Source organism: Triturus cristatus, chromosome 9 (assembly GCF_964204655.1).
Source record: "Triturus cristatus chromosome 9, aTriCri1.1, whole genome shotgun sequence".
Lineage (NCBI taxonomy): Eukaryota > Metazoa > Chordata > Amphibia > Caudata > Salamandridae > Triturus > Triturus cristatus.
In genome coordinates this window covers 700,727,764-700,745,498 of record NC_140592.1, presented here as the reverse complement: position 1 = coordinate 700,745,498, position 17,735 = coordinate 700,727,764, and the positions used below count along the sequence as shown (strand labels likewise).

General features: G+C 41.5%; 1 protein-coding gene across 2 annotated transcripts in view; it reads right to left on the bottom strand.

Annotated features, from left to right (window-relative positions):
• PCNX3 (pecanex 3) overlaps positions 1 to 17,735 on the bottom strand; it is a 682,255-nt gene that overhangs the window by 580,412 nt on the left and 84,108 nt on the right. For both annotated transcript variants that reach the window (XM_085625837.1, XM_085625836.1), the window contains exons 3-4: positions 12,592 to 12,697; positions 11,297 to 11,339 (exon numbers count right to left, since the gene is read on the bottom strand). In XM_085625837.1, coding sequence (XP_085481963.1) covers positions 11,297 to 11,339; positions 12,592 to 12,697 — 149 coding nt within the window. The remainder of the gene's footprint in view (positions 1 to 11,296; positions 11,340 to 12,591; positions 12,698 to 17,735) is intronic.

Below are 17,735 nucleotides of genomic sequence, written 5' to 3'. Positions count from 1 at the left end.
CAGAGATTTTATCCCTCAACAGGCAATAGACATTTTAAATCTTTGCCGGAGGTTTATGGCATGAAAATCCCATCGATTTTATCTTACGCCATGGAACATACACAAATTAAAACATGGCAATCAATAAAACTAAAGGAAGGGATTATCCTTCAGAATCTGTTAAAAGTCTCTCAATCAGTCCTCGTACAAGCTTTACGCCTTAAGCTCTAACTAGTCGTCTCCAATATTATACAGTGGGCCTATAATCTCTTTCATGCAGCTCCAGGCATATGAAGATGCATATTAAAATTGGAGACTTTAAGAGACGAAGGCTCTGGGTAAACCTTCAATAGGAATCTTTTAAAAGCCCTTGAGGTGTCACAATGCACTGTCGCACTTCTGCAGGCCTGGTCTCTAGCGCACCTGAAGCTCTTTTTAAAACATATGACGCAGAGAATAAGCTATGAAATGGACAAAGAATATTGTATCCAATTAAAGCATTAAAAAACGTTTTTGGAAAACATGGTGTTTAAAACCCCCGAAAATTATCTACAGTTTCAGTTCGAGCACAGTGTAAGGCGCTGCATCCTTTTGCGATTGGGTACTCTCCCTTTAAAAACATATACAGCCAGATGGGAAGCCCCAAATAATTCTCAAGGCAAATGTGACTTGTGCAATGGTGGACCACAGGATCTGTACCATGTATTATTAATTTGTCCTAACCCTATATTGGTAGAGGCTCGGTGTCGAATATAAAGCCACTCCGTTTAAGACATAACGCTATTTTAGCTGAAGATCTAATCATGGTGTGTAAGTCTCCCCCAAATGAATTGGTTTGTTATAACTTGTTTCAGTATTTTTAAGTGTTTCTTAAAGTTATTTTAAAGAAAAAGTGCACAAATCTGATAGTTTTAATTATTGTAGGTTGTTCATGCAGAACACAAACTATTATTACTTGTCTCTTCTTATAAAGAGTTTAAAAAATGTTTTTAATAATATAATCCATCACTTTCTATTTTATGTATTTGTATTTGTTGACCTCAGTTGAGGTCTGAATCAAATAAAATTGTCATTTGTCAAATATACATTATGTGCAGCTCAAATACTACATGGCACTGCTAAATCAGGATTGTGATAGTGATCAACTATGCTGGCTGCAGTGTTTCACAATATGGCTAGTTATGCTTCTAAATTATGCAAAGAAAATGTAGATTTTCCACCGCCATGGTGGGCTGAAAATCTGGATTTTATTAAAGACACGTAGGCTAATATGCAGCAAATCCCTTTGTCACCAGCCAGCAGCATAATTTAAGCATCTAGAAATTAGAGTCTTAAAACATGTGAAACATAAGAAAAACCTCCAGCAACCAGTCCTTTCGTTCTTTAAATGTGGCTGTTCATGCAGATAAGTTTACATGTGCTATTTACTTATTTCCGCCTACGTGTGTATTTCAATTACCTTCTATGTTTTGTTGGCTTGCCTGTATGAGTGATAGGCATATCTGTATTTACATTCAAGGAAGTCCATAGTATATATATGGAAGGTTCAGCTTATGGCCCATTCTGCATTTTTTTGTACTTTGGAGTCTGCCGCACTGTTGCTGTGGTGGGGGCGGTTGCTTTTGATGGGGGTTTTGGACGTAGAGAAATTTGTTTTCCAACTCGTTCTAATTTTTCTTTTTTAATTGGGCCTACCTGCGCAGTCTTAGCGTTCCCAACCGTCATTCTAAGCAGTCAAGGCTTGCGGCTGGACGTGTGCATGGTAGCGGCCTTTGTAATCTAGACAGCTACCCTCGTCTGAGGTGCTCAGCACGTTCAGAGAGTCTTTGTCCGTGCAGGGACGCCATACAGGCTGTGGCTGTCAGAATATTCATGTACTGACAGGATTATTCACTCGAAGGAAACGACATCTTCGTAATGAGGGCATAATTTGTTGGGTGCTCTTTACGATTTCTGGCTGGTTTGGCCGTGAAGTGGGTATTTGGTATAAACTTAGGAATTTATTTGTTATCTCAGTATGGAGCAAGGGGAGGGGGTCACAGGATCTTTCTCTGGAGGAGATGTTTAATAAGGCTATTGAAAAGATTACAATAGAAGTCTCACAAAGAATGGAAAGGAAATTAGAAATGCTGGCTTTAAAGACACCCAGCATTGAAAAACAGCATTTCTGGTCTGCTACTGAGGCAGAGGTGGCCCATAAATCTGGAAGCAAGGCCTCTCATAAGAGAAAACATGCGGCTGCCAGCGAAGGTATGGCAACGAAAAAGAAATCTACATTGGTAGAAAACGTTTGCTCTATTGACAGGCAATAGGATGATGCTGAGGGTATTAACGATGGGCAGGGGAAAGGTCCAGAGTATGACAGGAAAAAATAAAGCGGCGCAAACACAAAGGGGTAATTTGTGATCAATCCTCCGAAAGTGCGTAGGTGGAACTTAGTTGTTCATCGGACTTTAAGTCTGAGGGCAATGGTTCTATTAAAAAGAAAGATGCCAGCTGATGGCAAACAGATAAAGGAGCTTGGGTCGCTTTTAGACCCTTTTGGTCAGAACATGTTCGACCCTTTACTAATTAAACATCCTTTATCTCCCGAAGTGGCCTCCCTCTGATCATGTGGCACAAGATATCCAATATTGTATATGAGAAGGGAGATATCCAATGAAGTACGGGTCAAATTGAGGTCAGACCCACCGTGGACAAGAAGGTGCTGGTGACATCGGAGTTAGACGCGAAGATAACTGCATTTATTGCGAAGGGGGGTCGTGACTCCAGGAAGGGCCTGGACAAGGCTCTGCGATCCTGCCAGGGAAGGCTTTTGGACATGGTGGGTCCACTTACAAAGATTCTTGACATGGCTGGAGGAGGCTTTGTGTTCAAGAATCATGTTGACATAGAGGAGCTCCATCAGTTGATTCAGAGGGCAATTTTCCTACTAGGCAATGCCAATACAGCCTTGCCTATTGAACAAAGGAAAAAGCATCCTATTACAAATAGATCCTAAACTGGTGGACCTAGCCAATGGGCCCTCTTCCTTACCAGCTATTGGTCTACTGTTTGGCAATGCATTTATTAAAACACTTTCTAGATATTTGGGTACTTTCAGTTCCCTTCAGAAATCTCAGTAGGAGCTTAAGAAAGTGTTTCGGGAGCGTGTTTTTGGAATGGCCGGGAGAACAAGGAGTCAGTTGCCCGGCTGTGGCCAAGGTATCACTAGAGGCTCCTTTACTCTGGGTTTTAGAGGTTATCGGGTACAGTAATCTTCCTGCGGAGGCAGATTTCCCCCAGAGGCAGAGAGCTTGGAGAAGGTACACACGTGGGGACTGAAGGAACAGAGGCTAAACAGGTAAGATTAGACCTTTCTGTTAACCCCTTAACATTGGGCTGCAGACTTGCCCAGTTTCACCAGAATTGGTTGCAGATTACAAGGGATCCTTGGGTGTTAGAGACAGTTTGTATATTTTGAACAGAGTTTGTAGGAAGACCAGTGCAAAATTGTCTGCCAAGGAGGCTAGTCTTATAGGGGAATCAGATAAGGTTGATAGATTTGGAGATTCAGGAATTGATTGCAAAAGGAGTGGTTGTGATGGAAGACAAACAAGTGGATGGTTTTGTAAGCAATATATTTCTAGAGGAGATAAAGTACAAAGGAATGCGTCCAGCTATAAACGTACGAGAGCTAAACGAATGGGTAGTTTACCTTAATTTTAAGATAGAAGGGATACACTTGTTGAAAGATGTGTTGCAGAAAGGAGGTAGGATGACACAGCTGGATCTGAAAGATGCTTATCTGACAGTTCCGATATGGGAGGCTCAGATTTTTTAGGCTCTTGTGTCGGAGGTTGTAAAAGTTTGTGGTCTGTCTTTTGGTCTCTCGTCAGTAGCAGCTTATTGGAGAGAGAGGGAGAGGGAGGTGTTCGTCTGATAATTTATTGGACAACATTTTAATTATGGACCAGGACAGGATGCAGACAATTTCGCATACAGACCAAGCAGTGAGACAGTTGGAAGATTTGGGTTTTGTGGTAAACAAAGCAAAGTCGGAGTTGGTTCCAAGTCAGCAAACACAGTTTCTTGGTTTTATAGCAGACACAGTGGAAGGGGGTACTGAGGTTACTGAAAGTGAAGATGAAGAGGATACGGAAGGAGATAAAGAATACTCTTAATTTGAACATTGTTTCTCTGAGAATGTTTGCCCGTATTGTAGGTCTTTTATGGTCTAATATTCAAGCAACATTCCCGGGGCACTTGCATTATCAGGCCTTACAGAGATTGAAAATGGAGCACTTAAGGGACACATTCAAGTACTCAGAGAAGGTTTGTCTTTCTCAGGAAGCAAGGCAGGACTTTACTTGGTGGCTGAGGAATCAGAAGCTTGAAATGAGCGCACAATTTTTGGAGAGAATGCAGATTTGGTTGTGTAGTCAAATGCAAGCTTGGAAGGATGGGGTGCAAGTTGTGGATTGCTAAGAACTGGTGGTCGATAGACGAAGCAGGAAAAGAGTTTGCATATAAATTGCTTGGAGTTATTAGCAGGGTGTTTTGCAATCAGGTGCTTTGCAGATCAGAATGTCAAATGTTCAGTGGTTTTGAGAGTGGATAATGCATCAGCAGTTAGATGTCAACAGGCTGGAAGGTCCTCATTTAAAGGGACTGGCAGATTTAGCAAAGATTTTTTGGGAGGTATTGCATGGAAAGGGGCCTGAATGTTCAGACAGAGCACATTCAAGGAATGTCGAATTCAGTGGCGGATTGCTTTTCAAGGAATTTCCACAATTCCAGCGACTGGATGCTGGACAAAAGTGTGTTCAGGGGTCCGAACCATTTGTGGAGTCCTTTTCAAGTAGACTTTTTTGCAAACAGCATCAATACTCAGGGGGAGAGATTTTACAGTTGGCATCCAGACCCAGAAGCAGTAGGGATAGATGCTTTTCTGCAGGATTGGAGAGTTCTTCATCCTTCGCTTTTCCACCATTTGCCATGATCGGCAGAGTTACAAGGATGATTCACAGATGTAACATGGTAATCACTCCTTTTTAAAGCTCCCAGGCGTGATAACCAACTATGTTGGAAATGTGTGGACCTTTGGGTGGTGTTCCAGGTGCTTCCAGAGATTTTACGAGGTCCTCTGGGAGTAGTACACAGTCTAGTAGATGCAGGTCAACTTCATTTGGTGGCATGAAAACTTTCCAAAGGGTTTGGAAGAAGTCAGGACTTTCAGCAGAGGCTTCTAGACTCACTGAGGAGTCATGGGCACCAGGGATTATAAAGGCGTATAGATTGGCTTGGGGTAAATGGTTATGCTGAGGTGTTGAAAGAGAGTTTGATCCCGTTTCAGCTAATGTAGTACAAGTTATAAATTATTGGACAGAATTATTTGCAAAGAGTCTGGCTTATAGGACGGCGGATGACCTTCTAAAACTCCTTAATGGGGAGGGGGACGGGGCAGAGTGCCGGGGAGCACCTTTATAGTGTCCCAGGTTGCACAGGCTTGGGAAAAGAATTGGAACGCGTGTGTGACTTCTTCCCCTTTGGTGGCGTCGACCCTTCAAAAGAATGCTCTAAAAAAGCACCTTCTAAAATTTCAGTTGCAAACTCGGATTTTGAAAATCACATGCTTTTCAACCAAAAATGACATTGTCGCGGAGGCCCCATGGTAACCAGTACTGGTTGACTTCAGTTAGAGACATTACACTCTTTGTTGAAGACAAACAAAAATATAAGTTTTACCTGAAAACTGTTGTGCAGGAATATAAAATTCTCTTTTCCCAAATCAGAAACAAAAAACAAAAAAAGCTGCGTAATTTGGACAGTGTAGAAGCACAGTCATTCCAACAGTGCTGCGTATTTATGACCCTTTCCTTCCATTTCTATTTTATCCCAACTGGCATATAGCGCTATATAATCATGCAAAGTATCTGTTATTCATGCCAGCGTAACGATTTGTTTAAGAATGCCTGTGATTTACACACTGATTTGGTGAGGGGGGAAATTGAAAATGTTGCTATGCGTCACAGAAGCAACTCACGATAGCTAGTAAGGGTGGCTCCTAGAGGAAGTGCTTATGGGTACGCCACAAAAACAATGCTTAAATGTCTGCCACGATAACTCTCCCTCAATCAATCTATAAATCCATAAGTATTTGTATAGCGCTACAATCATACGAGTGGGTATCCTTGGGCTAGGTTGCAGGGCTCAGTCGAAAAGCTAGGTCTGGAGTCTTTTACTGAATTCTGCTAGCGTGGGTGATGTCCGGAGGTGAAGGAGAAGGCCATTTGAGGACTTGCTAGCAAGGAAGACGGAAAAGCCTCCTCTGTAGCTTCGGCGGATGCGTAGTGTCTGTGCAAAGGCAGCGGAGTGAAGGTCTATGAATGTTTGGTGGAAATTCAGGCGGTGGTTGATGTATGCTGGTCTTAGGTCGCGGAGGACTTTGTAGGTCTGTATCAGTATCTTGAATTGGCATATTTTTTAGACGGGGAGCTCGTGGACGTCCTAAGGTGTGAGGCGATGTGGGTCCACTCAAGCAGGCTGAGGAAAAGTCTGGCCGCTAAGTTCTGTATAGTCTGTAGTCTCATCATAAGTTCAATGGTGGTTCCTGCGTACAGTGCGTTGCTGTAGTCCAGCCCACTGGTGACTAGGGCTTTGGTGACTGTTTCCCTTGTGTCGATGGGAGCCATCTGAAGATCGAGGAGCATGCGGAGAGTGTGGAGGCAGGCAGAGGAGACTGCACTTATCAGTCGCTTCATGGTGAGATTGCTGTCCAGGATGATGCAGAAGTTGTGGCCGTGGATGTGGGTCCAAGTTCTGTGGGTCACTAGGTGACCTTCCAAGGAGAGGTGTTGTTGTCAAAGATCAGGGAGAATTATTAATCTGCAGCAACAAACACAATCATATACCAATCAGAAACTCTCGCACTTTAGAAACACAAGACACACAGCAGACAAGTGTGTGCTGGAAAACAAATGTTGTCTACCGGAGTCAATGAAGTAGAAAATTGACCGGAGTCAATGAAGTAGAAAATGGTCTATCACAATGCAATGACAGAAAAAATAAGAGAAGTTGCAAACGGTGTGGTAGAATAAACCAATTTGGCAGGTGGGCTTGCTCAAGTACGCTTAAGAGTGAGGTTGCTGAATTAGAGTCTGCTGGACCAGCACCCGAAGCCCTCAATCTTCAGCAGCCCGGGCTCTTTCCATTACCACCTTAAATAAATGTAACCACGTGGACGGAAACATCAGTCTAAATTTAAGAATAAGCCTAGCTGTACCTGTACCTTCAGGCTAATAATTCCAAGCAGAGAAGATGGAGAGAGGGTGGAGGTGCCTTCAGTCCTTTGTGTGTTACAGATTGAATCTTTCAAGCCACTGTGTAAATCTTTGTCTTTTGCTACCGCTGGATGTACTACATCATCTGAATCAAATTATTTAGTTATTCATCCCCTTAAATGCACCCTTGTTTTTAGGCACACATTCACCTTAAAAACATTTTATAAAAGTTGCACTTTGTGCACAAAATCTTTACAAATTCAGAACCACAAGTGTGCTCATGTGAGAGTAAATGTCACATGATAAGATGTAAATGCTTCATTAGATTCCAGGTGCACTGTAACCAGTGGGCAATTTGTTTTGGCAAACAAGCTCCCAAACCGTAGATTTCACTTTTCTGATTTTGCAAATTGTTTCAAGTCCTTAGAACCCACTTTCAAAAAGACATTAGAGGTTCCTGTAGTCCTTTCACAGGTTTCTAACAATCATGGTGGTATAAAATCAGTTTATCTTCCAGAAACTGTACCTCCACAATATGGTTTTTCATTCTCAACAGTAGCTGCAAATTGGCATGTCTTTGCCACCTAATAATCCATGTCAAAGGGCCAAGATCGTTTTTGGAGTAAGGTTTTGGACTTTCTCTCAGAACAAGGAGCTAGGTCACATACTGGTGATATACATGATGTCAATTCTTATGGAAGCAGCATGGCAAGGGCACTGACAAATTCTTTTGATACTACGGCTTCAGATGACACATTGTTGCTTGGAAAATTGCTATTTTCAGGGATATTACTTTGACTCATAAAACAGACAATCTACATACTCTCTTGGGTGAGGAGCAATTTACTACTTTAAGGGCACAGTAAATCTAGGGGCATACCTTTCCTTTTTCTCCCTCAAGCATGCCAATAGGCTAATCTCCCTACTTTGTTTTCTATTCCACCACATAAAGAAATAATAATTTATCATAACTAGAAAGATACGATTTTATCTGAACAGAACCTTAAACAATTAATCTAACTTTCAAGCTTTTAGGAACTTGGGGGATGGATAATATTTTTGGTGAACATTATGAGCTGGAGATTTGCTCCAGAGCAGACCTTACATTTGACGAGACAAAGATGAATAACATTTTCAGTTCTGTCCCTCGATCAGGTAAAAAGTTCAACAGACGGCACCAACACAATCAGCAAAATCAGAGGTAACAGTGAAGAGGTCTTTGGGACGCATAGCATAACTGGAGTAGCCGATATCAAGCCTCTGGGGTGTCAGCAAAACTAAAGTTGTTGAATTATTGCCTGGCAGTTAAAAGACCTGTATTTGCCTCCCATAATAAGGGGGCAAGACAGTTAATAGGGAGTCTGAAACCGATGGTTCCAAAGAGAAAAATTTAGTAACTTGAGTAATGTGTCCCAATAAGTAGCTGCTACTTAGGACTTGGTTTGTTTTTTGTCACAAGGATAAATGCCTAAAAGATACTGCTTCGATGGAATATATTTGGATTATGTCTGAACTACTAGTGGGAACATTTATTTTGTATAATATTTGGAGACTGTATACCTCAATTGTTATAAAGCATGATTCAATCAAGAATAGTGCAGGGATAACAGGTCTCTTATTGATGGAGGATCTGGGTTTGATATTTAGCTGAATGATTTGAGAGATACAATTAATTATGTGTAAACATTATTTATGTGTATATCCATTTATGTGGTAACCTGACCTAAATGAAATTATTTGGATGATACAAGGATATATTTAGAGAGTATCAGTTAGAAATATTGTTCTGTGAACAGCTAGGTATTTCTACAGGGATTGTTACATACAATAATTTGATGAAGAAAAGAGCGTCGGAAAGTAACTGGGCTCTTGTTGACGGAGAACGTGCGTTTGATTCTAAACTGAACGACATTTGTGATAAAATTATGTCTGTCAGTAATCTATGCCACAACCTTGCCAAAATAATCATATGGATAGTAATGATTGCTGAGCATACTTTATTGATACATGGTGTAAAATTTAAAATACTACAAATTAAAATCCTGCTTGGATATGATAATGGTGTGCGAGTGTGCACCAATATTATTGACTTGTACCATGCTTTTGGTAAGCGATCCAAGCATGTTCAATTATGATAAATGTGGATGCAATACTACCACTTTCCTATTGTGTCCTACGTAAGTAAGTTCTTCAACGTCTGTACTAATGACAGCAGCGCTATGTAAAGAACTAAAGGATAGCAATGTACTATTTCAGAGAGTTCCAATGGATTATGAGAAATAGCATAACGGAATGGAAGAATGTATTTGGAAGATTAGGGTTAGTGTCCAGGCTGAAGAGGTTTAATAAGAATATAAAATATTTTCAGTAATGAATAATTATTTTGCAACCAATATTTTGGAGAGCAATCTTTCTTAGAGATTTTCTTTTTCAGAAAGCCTTGGAATTAGTAAATTCAGGTCATTAAGATTACGGATTGAATTTGCTCATTAAAGTAATTTTGAATGTAGTTCTTTTAGTAATAAAAAACATTTCAATCTAATCAGTTATATCATCAGATGCTAACTTATTGCTTAAGCGCTATTACAGAAGCTCCAACATGCTAGCGCTAATCAATTGAAGGCCTTTTGAATATATGGGAGCCTATTATCTGTGTCCGTAAGTGTAGAAAATGGATTGTCTAATGATGAAGGTTTTTGTTTTCTCTACTGCTTTACTTTTTAGATAAGCCTGATGAGGGGTTAGATTGAGAGGACTTTACATTTCACAAAAACTCCTATCCTTATTCCTGTCTAAAGAGATCGGGTATTCATGTATAAAGCTAAATTCAGCAAGTTTGATGACAATTACTTTTGTGCTTTCTGATAGTGTGGGACATTAGGCAAGTTCAATACCGATTTAAACAGAATTTTAGACTATTCCTCGGTTCTTTATCATGCTTTTTAGATGAAGCGATTAGCATTCATTTAATAGATGTCCAAAATCCTGATATAATCACAGATATCATGATATGCTGGTTATTATTAAAGGTACTGGAGAGTGAATGTTTGCAATACATATTTTATCTGTATATTGGGTTGCTGCGATATTAGATATAAAAAGGGTTAAGAAGTATTCTATACTGGAGAAATTAATAAACTACTAATATAGGAATGTTCCCAAAAGTTTCATATTAAAACAGTAGTGATGCGATTTAGCTACTATGAACACCAGTCGTCGCTGTAGAATTAAATTTGCATAACGAAGACTCCCTGAGAGCTTTTTACATATATGGGAAGATAATAGTAAGCAATGTTATGTTATGCAACTGGAAATGTGACTTTCGAAGCAGGATTCTTTCACATGTACTCTAGATCTGTGATGGGTGTATTTTAATATTGTTTCTACAGACCTGAAGAAGCTGAATTTAAATTACGTGAAACATGTTAGTTGTTCCATGTTGAACAATCCACAAAAAACCAAAAGACCAGCTCCTCTTACTGTTGGGTAAGGTTACTGTTTTAGGAGAACTTCTGTAAACTTTTTGTATGACTGTTGAATCTGTTTAACATTTTTAATACCAAGAAATCTGCAATGATTGTTGGAATCTCATTAATATGAATAATGTAATTTATAGTTTTCTAAAAAAGATTACCCCTTCCCCCCTACAACCCAGTACCCTAGGGTGCTATTTTCATTAAATTAATTTCTGGTAGGGAATGAAAGACTACCTTTTTAACCCATGCATTTTGGTGGAACATGGGCTGAAGAGGTAACCTGGGTTTTTATGTCATACCAATATGTATTCATTTTTATAATTTAACCAGATGTGGTTATCGTGTCAAACTTTCATAGTTGTTCTACATTTATTTCTAAGGTGTATGTAGGTGCCAGTTAGGATTTCACTGGGTATCTTCTGATCGCACCAGTGTTGCTTCTGGAAACCAGAGAGAGGTCCATGATTATTTGTTGGGGAAGGAACTGCTGGAACGGAGAGGTGGTGGTACAATGGGACTGGGTTGCACTATACATGCGGGTCCTCAGCTATATCCAGTAAAAGAATAACTAAATCTCACCTTTCAGTGGGCCTCCTGGGTCCTCCAACTGAGGCAGCATCTCCTGTATAAAGCAGAGATAAGAGAGGGAAGATTTTTCAAAAAAGAAAATACTCTCAGTATCAGGAATAAAGTTCCTAAGCGGAAACAAGCACCTTGTCATTTGTATGACAGACATTGGAGTGAAAAGCAGGCACTTTAATTCCTATGCAGAGACTGTATAAATATAAATGCAGCAAGAAAAGGCAGCCATTATCAAGCATTAGGCATCTAGTGTACAAGGTCTAGCAGTCTGAAGATTCTAACAGAAGGCAAATTCCATTGAAACTAAGCTGCTCGAATCAGCATGCCTACTTTCAAGGTGAGATACAGTGGCCTGTTTTCAAAATCAAATGTCTGTTGCAAAGGATGGGAGAGAATAGTGGGAACTACTTGGGCCCCTACAGATTATGGGTAGCAAAGGTTTTAGGTATAGAAATAGTCATTGCTGGACTTCAGCTTGGTCTTCAAGATTTCTTGACCGAAAGAAAAATGAAGCTATATTCTCACTTGAACCAAAACAATATTTGGCATACATCTTTTCATATAGATCCTTGATAGCGCCCCAAATGAAGAATTCACTCACTTAGCCCAAATGTTTATTTTCATTGTGACATGGTTGTGGAGTCCAATTCATGTTGTCCTTAAAAGTGAGTGTTCCTACCAAGTAGGGCCAGTGACAATTTGAGGAGATTCTGGCTCTAGTATTTTACAGAACCTCTGGATGCTTGTTTTATTTTGCAGGTTTTTCCATCGCTTTTAGTGACAGATGTTTCTCGCCGTTTTTCAGCTCCAGCAGGAGAAGGCACCTTTAAAAACACTTCAGGCCATGGCACTGAAGACTGCTATTACTATAGAGTGCTGTGTGTAGAATATTTTTCCCAAATTATATAAGAATATCTGATGTTTCCCAGGGTTTCCCAATATAATCACTAGAGTAAATGTGCTTTTTGCAACTAGGAGTATTGTATTTCTTACTGATGGGGAATACATTAATATCTGTGGAATAAGATTTATTTAATGGGAAGAGATTTTAGGGTTTTCTTTTTAGACAAATAGTGTATTTTAACAAGATACGTTTTTTAAAAATAATAACCGAAACTTCATCTATTACCTATTCAAAATAATGTTCAGTATTCAATTAATGAAAAAATGCATTTTTCATTACATACTACCTTAGCATATAGCTATTCCTTTCAGTGAGCAAAAAACAACCAAAAAGGAAAGGTTTAAAATCAATATAAGTAAAGGTAAACAAAGATCCGTAGGACACTCACCGTGACCTGGTTGAAGCCAAATACCGAATGCTGAGAACTGCACCTCACAGGAGGCGTGGAACTGACCTTCCGGAAAACTGTCATCTCTACACCCCCTCCAGGGTCCCTGCAGAGAAGTAGGAAAGTCAGATGTTTTCAAATACTTCCTCTCTTATTCCATAAACCAGGTGCTATCCTGGATCAATGGAAGTTGAAAATATGCAGACGTCTGAAGTCAATTTCCTCGAATTAACAAAAAAGGCTGAATTCAGGACATTGACAATTTTCTACTTTTTGTATTGCTGGTCATAGCTACGTTCATGAATGTCTGTAGAAAGTGTAACACTCCAACTGGAGATGACACCAGAGGATACTGCCGATGACTCCAATGTTGATTGATCTGATCTACTTAGGGCCCACACTGTAGCCAGCATATACCGAGGGTGTGAGTGTATACCGTGAATTATGTGCCTTGGATTATTCTTCAAGAGCAGGCTATTAGACTTACTGTTTAATCTATTGCAGTGCAATGGCAGTTATGGACATATGGACACGTCATCCCACTCTACTTTGGGCCACCCCATTCGCCCCCCGCCCCTCCCACAGGTTGTTGTTATAAGTTTAGGATTTACATTTTTGATTTTGATCTCTCACCTTGGCAATGGATCACAGATGTATGGAGGTAATGGTATAGTCTGCTTTAAGTATATACACATACAGGTAGGCAGCCCAGGAATGTATGAGTACAGTTATGTTAACAGTACAGATTATATTTTATGCGTGGGTTCATTTAGATGTCATATTTAATGCTGTATGTACATGAAGGTTTCAAGCAGTCACGTGTACCACCTTGATTAATCTGTTTCCCTCTCACATGCAATGTATGCGGTTATTGGAAACATGTAAGTTTGTAATGCAAATGATATGCTTTTTGGCAAATTTCATACACAGATCAAACAAAAAAAATGAAAGTCTGTAGAAAGTGCTTATTTTAAATGTAAGGCACTGCTTATTTTTAAGACCACCTTTGCACTCTTTACAAACAACCCTTAGGCAGCAGCTTTTGCATTTAGATTAACAAAGTCATGTGTAGTCACAATGGTTAAAAACCTGGGCATGATCATGAATAAATGGTCAGGTCTACCACAAGTGAGCTAGGTGTCTAAAGCAAGTGATCAACACTCACAACTTGGAAATATAACTCTGTATATGTTTAAGAACAAACAGAATTATATTGAAGAACATAACTAGGCTTTCCTGTTTTCAGTTTCTATTTTTGGTAAATTCTGTTATTGAAGCAGTAAAAAATGAAGCAGCACTTTTGAAACTACAGAGGAAATTCCCATTTACTGAAGGGATCTAGAACTAATACCACAGTGAGTTTTCATTGACTTTAAATGCCAATGGTGGTGAAGGGACATTTCTATGCATCATTGCAAGCCATTTATCATACATTGTAAAATAAACGTTCCTGAATTGCTCTTCAACATTGCTTTGCTTACCAAGTGGCAAACACTCCAACATGGAACATGTTGCAGTGCCAAAGTCACTAAAGGTGTCGCCGAGCCTACTCTCAAGGAGATGTTTCACATCTACACCAATTATGCTGAACACTTGGCAGACAAGGGTTTTTTCAGGCTCTAATTAGGGCTTGCGCCTGCGTTGCAGTGCACAGCCCTGCTCGCGCAGCGAGAGCCCTTTTGTATGGGGGTTTGACAGCTAACCATACGCTTGTGCATGTGATCAGGCTTTCGCCGGCAGGCATTGGCTTTCGCGTGTTTTTTTGTTGTTTTTTTTAAAGGCACGCGATTGGGCAAAGGTGGGCGCATGTCCCGCCTTCGCAACGCCAATTCCCAACCGTGTTTAGCACGCGCAGCAGCGCGCGTTTGCCTCGCTGCCATGCTCCCTCCCCCAGTTCCTCTGTGGTGCGCGCGCATCACTGGTTTCTCCCACCGCGGGGCCTCCACGTCCTCTGCTGCATGGCAGCGTGTCGCTGTCGGTGGGGTTGGAAGCTTCGGAGAGGCGAGGAGGCTTACTCAGGCTTTGCCTGAAGTCAAAGTCTGGCAAACGTTTACAGAGAGCATCACTTTAATCTATTTTTACAGCCAGAAAATGTACAGTTCAACATGGGCTCATTTGTTTTGGCTCTGTTACACTGCTGCCTTAATTGTTTGCTGAAATGTAAATGCTGAGTAAGGTTGACTTCTTGGATTCAAGTCATCGTGGCTGGCAAAGGCAAGGGGAAAGGGAATCCCTGTCGTATGCGGGGTCTCCCTCCCCAGCGTTGTCGTTTTATTCCATTTGCTGCTGCTGCGCTCGGCCTGTTGAATGCTAGAAGGGTCCAAAGTTGGCCCAGGACGGCCTGATCCATAACACTGTTGAAGGACTGTGGAATCTACTTCCATTTAAGATCATTGCATGCAGGTTTATAGAGTCGATATTTGTACCTTTTAGACATATTCCGTGCAAAAGAGAAATTTGAGGCACTATTGGCGCACAGAGAGCTGAAACAATAGATGAATTGGTGAAATGGAGACAATTGTAGCAAGCTGGGGGGCGCCCTTTTCTGCTTGTTAGCGCGAGCATGGATTCTCTTCTGTCCTGTCGTATGTATAGTATTTCAACATACATTCAAACTTTCACTGTTAAAGAAATGACGATTCTGTCATGGGCAAAGGGGATTTATATGGATGTTTTTCTTGCACAGTAATACACACCCTCCCTGCCTCCCCCGCCATCCCAAAAGAAAAAGAAATCCTCTATAGAAAGCGGTCATGGGCATCCAGAAATGACTTGTATTACACAGCTTCCAGCGCGAAGCACCCACTCCTCAAGCGAGCATTGACAAAACGAATGGTTTTGTGTTTGTATCGTGAAATGCGCTTCAAAAGCATCACGAATCGCGCAGTACACGTACAAGAAAGAAGCGTAGTCTTTCATGCGGACACAGAACAAGTTATCAAGAGTGCAGAGTTATTTTCTCGTACTCGGCCTCCACTTTCAGCCTGGCACAGATGGTGACTGTCCCTGACCTCGGCTAGGCCTGACCTCTCGCCTGGCTGCGGACAGGCCGCTGCCATGTTGGTAGCTCAGCACTTTGCATTGCTAATGCATCTTGGAGGCATACGTTTGTAAGTTTCACTCTGCCTGGGCTTAATTACGTTCTCATGGACATCTTGGTTTTGTCTCCCGGAATTGCTGGATGTGGATCTCACAGTAGTTTTAGCATTTGGTATCTTTGTGAGCATTATATTGGGTTGCTAGGGTAACGGCTCAGCACTGCGTGTCCTTGAAACAGGATTGTCTGCCGAAGTTGCGCCCGTGGCGACAGTTGTTATATTTGTGAACCTGCAGGGTCGGTCCTTGCTGTTAAAAGCACCACACAACTACTTGCACACACATGCACCCCGTTCAGTACATGCAGCAACTTCCCTCTCACACGGTACAGCTTGGAGAGAGGCGGTGAAAGATTGGCACTTCCTTGAACTTCATTAAAGGCTCACACTGAATGAACTCCGCGTGGGTGAAACTATTTGAAATTGCGGGAAAAGCAAAAGGGGTGCAGACGAGCAAATGATGTAGACAGCAAAGGCAGGAGGCTGTGTTGCAGCTTTGCAGAAGTGTGAGGGCCGCTTATGGAATATGGTCTAGTTGGCATTACCTTATGTGGAGTAACAAACATACATAGTCTACCATGTGGATTATTGCACAGTACTCTCCCCTTTAACTTTGAGGTCTACCTCCACCTTCAGTTTCCAGAGTCTGCCTTCTACCCTCTCTTCCCAGCATCTCTTGCATTCACTCTCGTGTGAACTTATTTGGCAGATGACACATGGCCTTGTGTCAAGCATGACATCTTAAACAGCCCACATGTAAAGGCTAAGGTGTCACCAATTTCAGGGATAATGCGCGTTGGGGGGATATGGGAATAGGATGGTGTCGAGGGGAAGGTATTGGGGGTCACCACATGGTACGAGACCCTGTGGTAACTAGCTGAACTTTTTATCACGTGATGGTAAATCGATAGAAGAGCATGGGTTATGTCAGATTCTTTAATCACTGACGAAGACAATCATTTTGGTAATTGTAGAGTTAAAATATTATCTCAATCAATGCTAGCTGACGTAGAACAGATGCAGCATAGCCAGCAGGAGTGCAAGCGTCCCTCAGTAACACAATATTTGCAACATGGACAAACATTCACTCACATCAGTGGCACTACTATCTTCGCACGGATACTCAGCAGGTCTAACTTATGCAGCTGTGAGGCAAGTTTCCCTTAGAACTCCGTGTCACTGCCCAGCATGGATGTCAATAGTACAATCCACCACCAAACATGCACAGCACAAGCAGCAGGGCTTGACATTTCACTCAGGCAGGACAGGAACCCCAGATCCTAACGATGCAAGCTTCCCTCGTACAGAAACCTGAGGCATCAAACGGACACCCCTTCATTCTGAGTTTGCCATCCTCCATATTTGACTGCCAACACTGCCTGGAAAAGCTAGTTTGTGGATAGTGTGTGGCTTTTTGTAATAACTGTGATGAAACTGCTTTATTAGGGGGGTTTCCCTTTGAAATGATGATTTGGCATGCATCATCCTCGCAGGCCACAAGGCATCCACACTCTAAGCTTCCCACTTATTTCCACTATCTAGTTCTATAGGGTGCGCCCAAGTTTCTCCACACATTTTCCTTAGCTGGTCACGGGGCATGCTCTGGATGGTTACATCGACAAAGGTTTATTTGCCCATTCTCCTCTGCGCATGCTAATTGCCACCTACGCAAACTAAGTATTCGTCCTTCATGAAAATTTCTGTCATGAAGATCTTTCGTTCATATTTCTCCTGCAATAAAGCTGCCTCAATTGGCTGAAATAGCAGGAATCTGTCTGAAATTCTGAATGAACAACTTTCAACGCGGTACAAAAGGGGGTGGTGACGGACGGAGCATCAGAACCAATCAAACACTCACACCCAGTCAACAGATCTGGGTTTGATCCATCACCGTTCTTTAGCCCACTCTGCCACCCCAGTTCAGACATGGCCATATGCATATCAGTCTGACCCTGTGCCTCATGGGAACAGTCCAGCCTGAACTGCCAAGCCATGCCTTCCCTGGACCGGAAACAAGCTTCCTAGGACCGGTTTCTGGCATTTCAGCCG